This window comes from Cnephaeus nilssonii (genome assembly GCF_951640355.1).
Source record: "Cnephaeus nilssonii genome assembly, chromosome: 8".
NCBI classification, from domain to species: Eukaryota; Metazoa; Chordata; class Mammalia; order Chiroptera; family Vespertilionidae; genus Cnephaeus; species Cnephaeus nilssonii.
Genome location: NC_137079.1, coordinates 101406740 through 101420469, shown reverse-complemented (window position 1 = coordinate 101420469; position 13730 = coordinate 101406740). Strand labels below are relative to the sequence as shown.

Here is a 13730-nt window from a genome sequence, read left to right as displayed (position 1 = left end):
AGGGCATTCTGAAGTTTTTTGTGGTTGGACAGACAAGAAGCATGGTGTGAAGCTCTGGGGGTTGTGTGTGCCTGTAAATATGGTGCATAGAGTGTCTCTGTTGATTGTTATTTTGTGACTCTTTGTTGTTTGGTTTATTTGTTTAAAGTTGGAGCACATCCCACTTTTCTGGGGGCCCCAGCTGCTTGTGGCAGGCTGAACCCATGTCATGGGTTACAGGAACTTCCCAGCAGTTGCTGAGAATTCTTAATATTGGGGACCCTCCCTGCTCTCCTTCTCAAGACATCAGCCAATCCAAATGCTTTGCTAGTGAGTTTTGTCTGTCTGTAATGTAACTTTGGTTAAGGATGTTCTTTGTTTGCTTTCTTATCTTTTGGGGTTGTTTTATGAACACTGGGAATCATCTGCATCTGCTGTTCAGGCTTGTACCACTCAGAACGAAAGGTCATTTGCTGTGCTGGACTAGTGTGAGATAATATTCTAAAGCTAATGTCCCAGTCTCTCCTATTGGGCATACTCATCTATTTACTTTAGGGGTTGTTTTTGTTTCTATTTTGAAATAGGATAAGATCTCTTCTTATATGCAAGATTCCATGTTGTTACATCTACTCCGAAAAAAGTTATGGGAAATAAACCTTCTAAACTCCCCCAGTTTTCTCCTAGAAGGGCCTGACCTGCAGAAGTGCTCTCAAGGAAGGGGGCCACTCCCACTTCGTAAAGAAAAAACATAGTCAAGTCCTTGGTAACTTAAAACTTCGGTTTAATAAGTAGAAATTATTAAATATCTGGGTATTTTGAAATAACAGGATACTGAAATATTAATTAATCTGAGTTTGCCTATTTTTTGACCTCTTATTACAGAAAAGCTAGAAAATACACTTTAAATTGTTAGTGAATGTTTTATAATAGAAATATGTCTCTCAAAAGTGTAAATATATTTGCCAATCTAAAGAATGCTGTTTACTTTTTAGTGGTCACCTAAAAATTAAGGTTTCTGAGAATTAAGAATTCTAACCAATTGGAAAGAAATTATATGGTTTTGGTAATAGAAGGAATGAGGCATGGAGATACATTTTGAAGAAAAAAAGAAAGTGAGTTCTAAAGCTGGTTATTTCTGAATGCATAAGAAGGTTTGTGAAAGTTGTAGAAAGGTTTGTGAAAGTTATGGAAGGGTTGTGAAGAAAAATATTAAAAGGAAATTATAGATAATCTGAATAATAAATTTAATGTCATAAATGAGTCTAAAGTAAGCTAATACAGAATTTGTTTACTCTTTTCTAGTCTGCTAAAAGGTAAAAAAGAAAAAGCCTTTTCTGTTTTTGCCCAAAAAGCAAAAGTCCTATAAATTATGTAAATGGTTATATATTATGTTATACTAGAGGCCAGGTGCATGAAATTCATGCACGGGGGGGTGGGGTGTCCCCTCAGCCCAGCCTGCACCCTCTCCAATCCGGGACCCCTCAGGGGATGTCCGACTGCCGGTTTATCAGGCCTAAGCCGGCAGTCGCACATCCCTCTCACAATCCTGGACCACTGGCTCCTAATTGCTCACCTGCCTGCCTGGTCACCCCTAACTGCCCCCCTGCTGGCCTGGTCGCCTCTGCCTCCTGCTGCCAGCCAGGTCACCCCCAACTGCCGCCCCCTCTGCTGGCCTAGTCACCCCTCACTGCCCTCCCCTGCCAGCCTGGTCGCCTCTTACTGCCCCCCCTGCTGGCCAGGTCACTTCCAACTGCCCCCCTGCTGGCCTAGTCACCCTCACTGCCCCCCCCACAGCCTGGTAGCCTCTTCTGCCCCCCCTGCCAGCCTGGTCGCCCCCAACTGCACCTCCCCTGCCAGCCTGGTTGCCCCCAACTGCCCCCCCTCTGCTGGTCTGGTCGCCCCACACATTCTGCTTGTTCAGTCATTTGGTCGTTCCTCACTAACACCCCTGCTGGCCTGGTCATAGGCAGCCATCTTGTGAGGGTGTGGTGGTCAATTTGCATATTACCTCTTTATTATATAGGATTAATCAGGTTCATGATTGCTTAAAAAGTCCACCTTCTTAATTGTGGGAACTTAAGTTTTGCTCGCCTATGATTGTGTTTAATACTTTTTTTCACTTTGATTGAATAATCTAATACTGTTTCATAATAATAATAAGGATGATATATAACCTTTTGGTAAAATAAGTTTGACAACCTTCCCAGGGTTTGAATTTTAAGAAACTTTTCTTAACCTAGAATTGGCTTTAGGTCATTCCAATTGGCCTTGGAAATTCAACCTTCCCAGGGTATGAATTTTAAGAAACTTTTCTTAACCTAGAATTGGCTTTAGGTCATTCCAATTGGCCTTAAGAATTTGTTTTTTCATCTTATGCAGGAATATTTTCTGCTTAAGGTACATGGGAAACTTTGTCAAATAAAGAAATAATAACTCTGGTATAATTTCATTTATAACTTAATTGTTATTCTGGAATATTGTGTCATTTTATTTATTTATTTATTTATTCTTTTTAAAGATATATATTTTTATTGATTTCAGAGAGGAAAAAAGAGAGAGAGAGAGAGAGAGAGAGAGAGAGAGACATCAATGATGAGAGAGAATCATTGATTGGCTTCCTCCTGCATTCTCTCACACTGGGGATCAAGCCCACAACCTGGGCATGTGCCCTGACTGGGAATTGAACCACAACCTCCTGGTTCATAGGTCGACACTCATCCACTGAGCCACGCCAGCCAGGCTGGAATATTGTGTCATTTTAAATTTCTTCTTGTCATTTACAGATAGTCACTGTTTTGTTATAATGCATTTGGAAAAACGTTTCATCTTCTGAGGGATCCATGGAAAGGACTCTGACATTTTCAGATCATCCCCTTCGAACTGGATGAAAATTATTGTAGCTCTATAGAGTATATAGATTTATAAAAGTATTGGCAGAAAAAAATCAGGAGAAACGAAAAAATGATTGTGGCTGAATGAACTGAAAAGAATTATATAGTTTTTGTAACTTTTGTGGAAAATATTGCTGATTTTTAATCTTTTTTGTTTTTCAGACATAAGGAAACTTTCTTCTTTTCTTAAAGCAATTTGGTAAATTATGTATTTTTCTCCCTACCTTATCCCTCCAGAATTTGGCAATTCTTAAGAAGTGAGTCATGGCAAAATGCTTCATTGCATGAATTCTATAAGACCTGTTTCCAATTTTCGTTTTATGAACCAAGACTTTGAATGGAATGTCATGTCTGAAAGAGAAATGCCTGGACTCTGGATGTCACCAGAAAGCTTTAAGGAATAAAGACTGACTTTGAAGCCAATAAGTGAGCCTTGGAGAAATAGCCTGGTACCTTGTTTGGTCAGTGGTTCATGGCAGTCTTTCCAGGTAAGAAACAAAGGTTGCTTTTCTGAGAGATGGCAAGGAAGGAACCTCAAGGCACATTGGGAACCTCAAGAATATGATGAAATTCACCCAAGTCTGCAGGTACTGCAGGAAAACCTGATGACACCTAAGTGGCTCACCTTCTTTGCCCTGAGGGGCTAATTAAAGCTCAATCATGAACCTCCAGCAAGGAAAAAATTTTAAAGGCCTATATGATCAATTGCTATTCTTATTGTGTTCATGAAAGTGATCAGACCAAATTAAAACTAGATTTAATACAATAAGTCAATTGGTCTTAATTTGGCTCCTTAATAAAAATGGGGGTGATTTTAGATTTTAGGGGGAGTAATTGTGTTTCAGTAGATTCTATAAGACACAATTGTGAATATTAGACTCAAAGCTTTACTTTTTACCTATGAATTGAACTGGATCCTGAATTTATCTCTAGCTTTTACCCCAATAATACAAAAATTTATGACAAAGTTTGTCTCCACCAGGTTACAAGCCCTACTTGTACTCAAGGAATACCACCTCTAGACACCATTGCCACATCTTTCCATGCCCAGGTTTCATTGTCCCTCTGACAGAGGGGAAGGGTCTCTTGGCTCTGAAAGAAAACTTCATCCCTCTTCAGCTTGAAGCAGCTACAGAAGAAACCCTGTACCACTTTTCTCTGAAAGAATTCAGAGCAGGATCCCTGAAGGGGGATGTGGTAGTCAGACAGACATGAGCAGAGCAAAGATGATAGGCCAACTGGGGCAGAAATGGATGGGACCCTGAGACATGTGTCTCACCACCCCAACTGCTCTGAAGCTGGCAATTGAGGAACCTATGTAGAATGGAACTTGACATCTTGCCTAGTAGGAGTTGGGATACCTATTGCTAATATATTGAATTACACTCATTCTATTCATTTTGGGAGGAAAGTAATATACTGGGACCTTTATTTGTTGGGACCCACTGTTGGGAAAAAGATGCAGGGATGTTTTCTCTAAAGGTCACTGCAGTAGTTACCTGAGGTGAATGTCAGACATTTTACTGGGAGTGCTTATTGTCTTTTAGTATCTAATAACTACAATATGAATTGTTCTGATAATTATACCATCCCTTATAATAATGGACATACTAAGCTACCAGCTGGTTGGTTTCTGATATGTGGGGTAACTGTCTATTCATATATCCTTGCTAATAACACCTGTTCCTTAGGACGACTGACTGTCCTCATGTCTCAGAAACATCCCAGGGTCCCAACCAAAAAGACTTTCTCACGGCCATAGCACCAGACTGCAACAATGATCTCTATCTGTGGAGCCCTGCTGAATATATTGCTTTAAACATTTTTGTTACGCTGGTAATGGTAGGCTTCCTTAATGTAGAAGTGAACTGGCTGGCTTGTAGCATGGTAAAAGCCCCAAATGCCACTTCCAGGGCTATTCAAGGGATACATTAAGAGTTGAGAAATGTCAGGGAGCAGTTCTAGAGAATTGGGCAGCAATAGATTATTTGTTGTTGCTGCATAAACGCAGTTGTGAGGAATTAAAAGAAATATTCTGTTTTAATCTTTCTGACAATTCTCAGTTGATAGAAAACAACATTCATCAAATTAGGGAAACCATCTTCAAGATTGTACATTCGCTGTATTCTATCCCTGGGAACTGCTTTCAAGGCAAAAGCAAATATAGTCCAGCAGGATGAGATTTTTCATCTAAACCTAATCTCATATATATGAGACTAGTGGTCTGATGCATGAATGAATATTTGTGCAAGAATGGGCCTTCATTCTCCTGGCTGCCAGCACCACCTTCGCTCTGGCCAGAGCAGCCTTTCTGCTTCGGCCCTGAGCTGCCTTTCTGCCTTCACACGCTGCCCAGAGGCCTGGAGTGGCTGGGGTGGTGCGAAATGCCTGCGTCCTGCCCAGTGCTCGGCGCCTGTGTTTTGTTGGGTTAATTTGCATACTCACTCCTGATTGGCTGGTGGGTGTCGCAAAGGTATGGTCAATTAGCATGTTACTCTTTTATTAGGTAGATGATAAAAAAATAGCAGTGGGGAATGTTAGGGGTGGAAACATAATATTGGGGACTAGCTATTAGTTACAAGAAATAAAATAAGAAATGTTAATCATGCTCTGTAAACCATGATTGTTTTGTTCTGATTAAAGAAAGCACATTCTAACCTGGCTGGGAATTGTACACCCTGGGAGATGGGAGCTAACTTTGGAATTCAGATCATCCTCCCTCCCAAGAACTGCCTGTCATTATGGAAATATTTACAACCTCATGGCTGAAACAATCTAGTCTGGGAGGCACCTGCTCTTTCCAACCCCCAGTCCCTATTACCTATACTGTGGTCCCGGAGTGCCCAGAGGTGCCTGCCTTCTTGTGACTCCCCTCGCCCTGCTCCATGCCTGCATGACTTGTAACCTGTAGTGATTATCCTGTGCCTACTTTTCCATGCCTGTAATTCCTACTTCCCCACATAATCTTTGTCCTTCTACCCAATATAAGCAGCTGGCTTATGGTGGGTTGAAGAGTAGATTTTTGTGGATGACCTGCTGCTCTCCCATACTGTGAGCATTATTGGAATAATTGCTCATATATGATTCAACCCTGTCTCTTCTAAATTGGCTGAAGTAGTGACAGGCAGCCTGGACTCTTTGGTTGTCCAGTTACAAAATCACTGTGTTTGAATATGACACAGTATTTTCTAGTTATAATATTTATCTAATCATTTAATTGAGAACATTTTATCAAGCATAATATGGTCTTAAAGGAGCCCATGTTACACACTGAGAATAATGGAAAATATTCAATATGAAATACAAATATATTTAAATATACAATTTTTTAAAAATTATTATTTGATGATGCTTTTGAATTATAGTCATGTAGGTTTATGTTGCTGTTTTATCTTTATTGTTGAAGGTATTACAGATGTCCTCTTTTTGTCCTCATTGTCCCCTTCTAGCTCACACCTGCCCCTGACCCCAGGCCTTCAACACACTATTGTCTGTGTCTGTGAGTTATGTATATATGCCTACAAGTTCTTTGGTTAAAAAACAATTAAAATAAAGAGTAATACTAACGTGTTATGCTCTTACCCCTATTGTTCCAAAGCTTTCTGGCTTTCTTCTTATCTTTTTCTTGCACAGGTGTGTCCATATCCATTTGATCAGGTACCAAAGAGATTTAGGGCTCGGAATAACATTGAAGGGAGTAGGTAGGGTACCTCCTTCTTCAAAATAACTCATCCAAAGCTTTGTTCGAGCAAATTTCCATTCTATATCAGCATGGTCCTGAAGAGAAGAACATGATAACTGCTGACAGGTTTCTTAATTATTAATGTCAGATAAACATCACAGAGAGCTTGTAACCTGACTTGTGTAGCTCTTGGAACATTAATCATTCATGAAAACACTGCTGACTCTTGGATATAGTCATCTAAACATTTCAGATGATGGCTTATCCTAGTAAGAGTCACAGCTTTCTTGTAACTTTTCATCTTTCCCTCTTCCATGAAACAGACATCTAAATTAAGCCCATGTTAAAGAGACTCGCAGTGATTACTTATGCCTCAAGGATGAATTAGCAAGGCTGCCATTAGCACAGTTTCATTAGATTATGGCAGCAAACAGGGCTTTATGTATTATCCAAGACTTTGAACCCCTACTTATCTGAATGTCACCCTCATGGCTGCTCATGGCTTAGCCTCCTGGTATTTCCAGGAAAAGTCTTACTTGATACATTTCCATGTGAATAATTAGTGACCACCTTTAGGGAATAGACATAAACTCAGAGATAATTCTTCTATCAAATGTAGAGTTGGGAATATGACACATTGAACATTGACATAATCCTGGCCAAATGGCACCAGATAGGAGTATGACTGGTGGTTACCCACAAGCCTGAGGTTATCCTTCATTGTCATTTATTTATCATTATACTAGAGGCCTGGTGCATGAAATTTGTGCATGCGTAGGGTTGCTCGGCCTAGCCAGCAATCAGGGCCAAGCTGTGGGGCAACTAGCGGGGTGATCGTGAGGGACCCACTGGCACCCACCTTGGCTGGCCTGGGGCCTGCAGGCTGGAGGAAGCTCCTGCATTGAGAGTCTGCCCCCTGGTGGTCAGTGTACATCATAGCAACCGGTCATTCCACCAGTCATTCTGCCATTCAGTCAATTTGCATATTAGCTTTTATTATATAGGATCTTATTTATCTCCTGGGAAAACTTAGGAACATTTATGGCATTTAGTTAGAGAGCAGCCATTCTCCTCTTGAATTAGCCAATAAATTGAATTAAGTAGACAATCTGGGAAGTAGGAAGTGCTAGAAACTAGGCCCACATACAGTTAAATAATTCAAAATAATTCATTTTAACCCATTACTATTATAAAAAGGAACTCAGATTTTAGAGTAGGATAATATTAGACTATACATCATTATAATATTACTAAATTTCTGTGTGCCAATGAATGCATAGGTTGTATATATCTTTCTACTATGAACAATATATATTTTAGTCTAGGCACTGGACAAATTGTACTTTCAATAGGAATCACTATATTTAGAAAATCCATGGCCTCCATTGTTGCTTAGCAAATGTCTGATTGGAGGCTTCAGTCATTAGATGGAAGCACAGAAGCTACAGTTTCCCACCCATTTTCCCTCCTGTTCCTCTCCTCTAGTTCCTCTTGTTTACTTTCTTTCTAAACAAGCTTACAGATTCTAACTTAATGAAGAAAAGTGTATTTGTTTGCTGGAGAATGGGATTCAGTAGAATCAGCTTAAGATAATAAAAAGGTAGTCACCTAAAGTATTGGTTTAGCCTGGCCAGTGTGGCTCAGTGATGAGCATTGACACATGGACCAAGAGGTCACCAGTTCAATTCCCGGCCAGGGCACATGCCCCAGTTTTGGGCTCAATTCCCAGTAGGGATCATGCAAGAGGCAGATGATTAATGATTCTCTTTCATCATTGATGTTTCTATTCCTCTCCCTTTCTCCCTTCAATAAAACATATTTTAAAAATAAATAAATAAATAAATACATAAATAAATACATAAATAAATAAATAAATAAATAAATAAATAAATAATAAATAAAGTATTGGCCTATGAGTAGCTTCTTATCCTCCTGATTCTCAAGGAGTCATATATTAAGTATTATCTTGATTTCATTATTATATTTTACTACTAAACAAAGCCTGTGATTCTGAAAGAGTCTAAACAAAGTCTCCAGTGGTTAGAAAAACTTGAACAGTTGATAGATATGTACTTATTGCCATTTTATTGTTCATATTATTGATCATCTTCTTCTTCAAGAAGACCCTTCAACCTTTCATACAATAATGGTTTGGTGGTGATGAACTTCTTTAGTTTTTTCTTGTCTGGGAAACTATTTATATGTCCATCAATTTTAATGATAGATTTGCAGGATAGAGTAATCTTGGTTGTAGGCCCTTGCTTTCATCATTTGAATATTACATGCCACTCCCTTCTGGCCTGAAAAGTTTCTTTTGAGAAATCAGCTGAAAGTCTTATGGGGCTTACTTATAGGTAACTGTTTTCTCTTGCTGCTTTAGGATTCTATCTTTGTCTTTAACTTTTTGCATTTTAATTACAGTGTGTCTTGGTGAGGGCTTCTTTAGGTTCATCTTGTTTGGGACTCTCTGCACTTCCTGGATTTATATGTATGTTTTCTTCTCCAAGTTAGGGAAGTTTTCTGTCATTCAAATAGGTATTCAATTTATTGCTCTCATTCTTCTCCTTCCACTCCCCCATGATGTGAATGTCAGTACACTTAAAGTTGTCCCAATGGCAATAAATGCATATCTATCAACAATTTAATCTACAAACAAAATGAATAAGCAGAAGAGAAACAGACTCATAGATACAGAGAAATTTTTGTTGGTTGCTAGATGGGAGGGTGTGGGGGACTGGGCAAAAAAGGTTAAGGGATTAAGATGTACAAATTAGTTGTTACAGAGTAGCCATGGGGATGCAAAGTACAGCACAGGGAATATAGTCAATAATATTTTAATAACTAGGTGTGGTGCTGAATGAGTATGGGATTTATTAGGGTGATCACTTATTAAATTATGTAATGCCTGGTCACTAGGGTGTATACCTGCAACTAATTTAATGATACATGTAAACTGTAAATGAAAAAAAAAACTGGAACTGAACTATGATGATGACTAAAAATCACCTTCTGCTACCCATCTTCTAACTTAGTCAATATTTAAAGCTTCACTTAGCTATTTGCTCTCATAGGAAGCCTGCCCCGACCACCATCAATCTCAGCTACCTCCCACCCCTGCATGTATGGTCCTTCTCTTCTGTACTTTCATCATATTAGCAAATCCATTTTCTCAATATTGAAATCATTTATTTATTTTATCCCTACTACATCACATTTTTCTTGAGAGCAGAGACTTCCTTATTCTGTGTATCCCTAAAAGCAAGCATATACTTGGCATATATTAGATGCACAATAAATATTTGCTTAAAGGATACATGAGTGAATGAGTAATAGGCTTTAGATATGGCCTGCATGATTGCTTTTGCCTTTTAACCATTAAACTTTACTCTTTTTTTAAAATACTTTATCCTAAAGCTCTGAGTTAGGACTAGCAGGACAAAAGAAAAAACCCTCAGGGTAAATTCTGGTATTTTAGGACAGGAGGAAATAAAATACTTAGCATGTTCATGCTCCAAGGAGGCATCATATGCAGGATCTTGGAAAGGACACATGGTTCAGCTTCTGAGGGGCTGGTCTCCTCTCAAGTAGTTTTAGTATTTGGGTTAAACAAAAATAGAGATTTGAAGCTTATTCTCATCTCTGTAAGAATTAATACTCCACAAAGCAGCAAAAAGAAAATGTCATACTATTCTTGAATAGTGTTCTCTTCATAAACTTCATACACAATACATGTTTTATAGAATCAAAATTTTATATGCAACTTTATATACAATTTGTCTATGGCTTTATATTTAGAGGCTTCCTAATGTTTTTGAAGGGGTAGTTTGGAAAATAGAATTCACATTAGGGAAATGTGTTGACTAGAAGAATACGGGAGTTCTGATACAAATATATAGGGAGTATCTAAAAATTTTCAGATTTGTAAGATGCTTAAATGAAGCTCCACAAATTTAGCTATTAACATGTAAATTCCAGGCCCTAGGTATATCCAGATGGGAATATGTTAGACTGTGAATCAGTAAATGAAAGTATTTTTTCTTATATTTATGCAGTTTTTCATCTGTGACAGGTTTAAGTAAAATTCAGAATGTTGCCTCTCAAAAAATAATAACATTTCAGAATTTTAGCAATAGATTCCAAAATGCAATATAATTGTAGTTATTTATGGAGAAACTGAGAAGCCTATAATTATCCTTATAAAATGATACTTGTCTAAAGTCTAAATATTAAAGACTTAAAACATATTTCATTCCAGCATTATTTACTTTATTACGACTGTGATTGGCTATAGATATACATCACTAACATGTAAGCTCTAAGGGATAAAAGGCTTAATCTTCTTTGTTTGTTGCTGTATTTCTAGTTCCTAGAAAAGTACCTGGCAGCAGAGTAAGTATTCAGTAAGAATTTGTAGAATGAATGAATATGAGTTCCAGATTCAGTATACAATAAATATTTGTCTAAAGGATACATGAGTGAATGAGAAACAGGCTTTAGATATGGCCTGCATGATTGCTTTTGCCTTTTAACCATTAAACTTTACTCTTTTTTTAAATACTTTATCCTAAAGCTCTGATATACAATACTGAATATACAATGTATATAGAATATACAATATTCTGCTACAGAATTCAGGCTTACACTTATATTGCTTTTGCTAGGCTTTAAGAAACTAAAAATCCTGTGACTTTTCCTCCTAAGATTCTCCTGTGGACTATTTTTTGTATCTTTCAAAGCTGGCCTGAGTTTTTCTTATATCAAGATTGTAGGTTAAATAGAGAGACACAATGCAAAGTCCGAAGGCACTTACCTGTTTCTTGCCATAGCTAATGACTATCTGAAAGGATAAATCTAGTTTATTTTATAATAATGTGTAAAACACTAAATTAGTATCTAGTTAAATATGGTGAATACTGCTTAGAAACTTCAAATTAACCATTTATATTATACTTTTGTCTTATCAATAGCCAATTCCAGACCTCATTTACAATGATGATAGAAGGGAGTATACCTAGGAACAATGCATTCTAGGGTAAAATATTGTATTAAAATAAAATTATTCAACTTACAGCAATAAGTTGGTAAGAATTATTCATCATAGCTATTAACATGTTGAGTAGGACAACCAGAGAGATGACATTGTATGTCCCAAACATGGTGGCACCAACAAACTCAGTGAATTCATGCTGTGCTTTAACATTGGTCACATATAAATTGATGAGCCCAAATATTGACCAAAACAGGGACTGGAGTGTCTCAAATAACCTGGAATAAAGATAAAATGAACTAATAACTATGTTAATAGAACCAGTATACAAAGACATAACAGTAAAACTGGAATACTATTATGTATATAAAATTAATTTAAAAATACATGTCCTCCACTGGATATCTATACAAAAAATTTGAAAACATTTAATCACAAAATATATGTATCCCAATGTTCATTGTAGCATTATTTATGGTGGCCAAGATATGGAAACACAGAAGGGTCATTTGGTAGATGATTGGATAAAGAACATATGATATATATATATATATATATATATATATATATATATATATATACTAGAGGCTCAGCCGGGCCTGTGCCCTCTCACAGTCCAGGAGCCCCAGGATCAATCACCCCAAAGAGGTAGGCCCCGCCTATCTGGCCAAGGCTCCGCGATGGATCACCCCTGCAGAGGGGGCCCAGGCTACCTGCTGCAGTGCAGCCAGCTGGGTAGTCTGGGCCTCCCTCTGCAGGGGTGATCGATTGTGCCCTGCAGCGGGAGGCCCCTCCCACCCACCACAGCCCACTGGTCAGTGGCCTAGGCCTCTCTCTGCAGGGCAATCAGGGATGTTGGCCAGGCCCGACCAATCGCATTGCACCCACCTTGGCTGGCCTGGTGCCAGTGCATGTCATAATGTGGTTGTCTGGAAGGTTGTCAGGATGGTCCTTCTGCTATTTGGTCGTTTGGTCAATTTGCATATTGCTTTTATTATTATAGATATTATGAAATACTACTCAGTCATAAGAAAAGATGAAATACTGCCATTTGCAACAACATAGATGGATCTTCAGAATATCATACTAAGCAAAATAAGTCAGTCAGAAAAAAATCAAGAACCATCTTACCTAATAATAGACAAACATGCTAATTGACCAGACCTTCACAACACCCACCAGCCAATCAGGAGTGAGTATGCAAATTAACCCAACAAATATGGAGGATTAATTTGTATACATGGCCACCAAGCAGTTGGGGGCCTCTGAGCAGCTTAGGAAGGCAGAAAGGCGGCTCCGGGCCGGAGCGGAAAGGTGGCTCCAGCCAGAGCGAAAGTGGTGCTGGCAGCCAGGGAAAGGAAGGCCCATTCTGGCACGAATCTTCGTGCAATCGGGCTTCTAGTATGATATAAAACTAAAAGCAACAAATGAACAAACAAGAAAAACAAACAAAAAATCATAAACACAGATAACAGTATGGTGGTCACCAGAACAATAAGGGGGCAGTAAAGGCTAAAGGGGGTCAAATATGTGATGGTGGAAGATTTGACTTTGGGTGGAGGGCACACAATGCAATATACAGATAATGTATCATAGAAATGTACATTTGAAATTCTATATAATTTTATTAACAAATATCACCCCAATAAATTTAATTAAAAAGAAAAATAAATAAATGAATGAATGACAAAAGAAAAAGTACAGGTAATTTAGGGTAATTATAAAATTAAACTTAATAAAAAGAATTTAAAAATTGTTTTAATCATACTAGTATAAATGGTATACTTGATTTTCCTAAGAGCTTTGAAAGCTGTATTTAGTTTTCTAGGTCAAAGATGAAAAATCTGACCCACAATCTGTTTTTGTATGACTGCTGAGTTAAAAATGTGTTTTGCTTTTGCAAATAGTTGGAAAAAACATAGAAAGAAGAGTGATATTTTATGATATATGAAATTGAATGAATTCACAATTTAATGTCCATAAAAAAGTTTTTTTTAGAGTTTATTTATTTTTATTTTTTTTTAATCTTTATTGTTGAAAGTTATATATATATATATATATATATATATATATATATATATATATATATAATCTCCCCTTTTTTTCTCCCATTGAACCCTTATTGCTCTCACCCCTGACCCAGGCCACCCTATTGTCTGTGTCCATGGGTTTGGTTGATCTCTTCCCCGCC

At 37.9% G+C, this 13730-nt stretch overlaps 1 protein-coding gene across 1 annotated transcript in view; it reads right to left on the bottom strand.

The window, feature by feature from the left end:
- The window catches only part of TRPC4 (transient receptor potential cation channel subfamily C member 4), a gene marked incomplete at its 3' end in the record, with an annotated part of 376713 nt that overhangs the window by 15053 nt on the left and 347930 nt on the right, over window positions 1-13730 (bottom strand). The window contains exons 7-8 of the mRNA XM_079779004.1: window positions 11622-11817; window positions 6453-6647 (exon numbers count right to left, since the gene is read on the bottom strand). Of these exons, the coding sequence (XP_079635130.1) occupies window positions 6453-6647; window positions 11622-11817 (391 nt within the window). The remainder of the gene's footprint in view (window positions 1-6452; window positions 6648-11621; window positions 11818-13730) is intronic.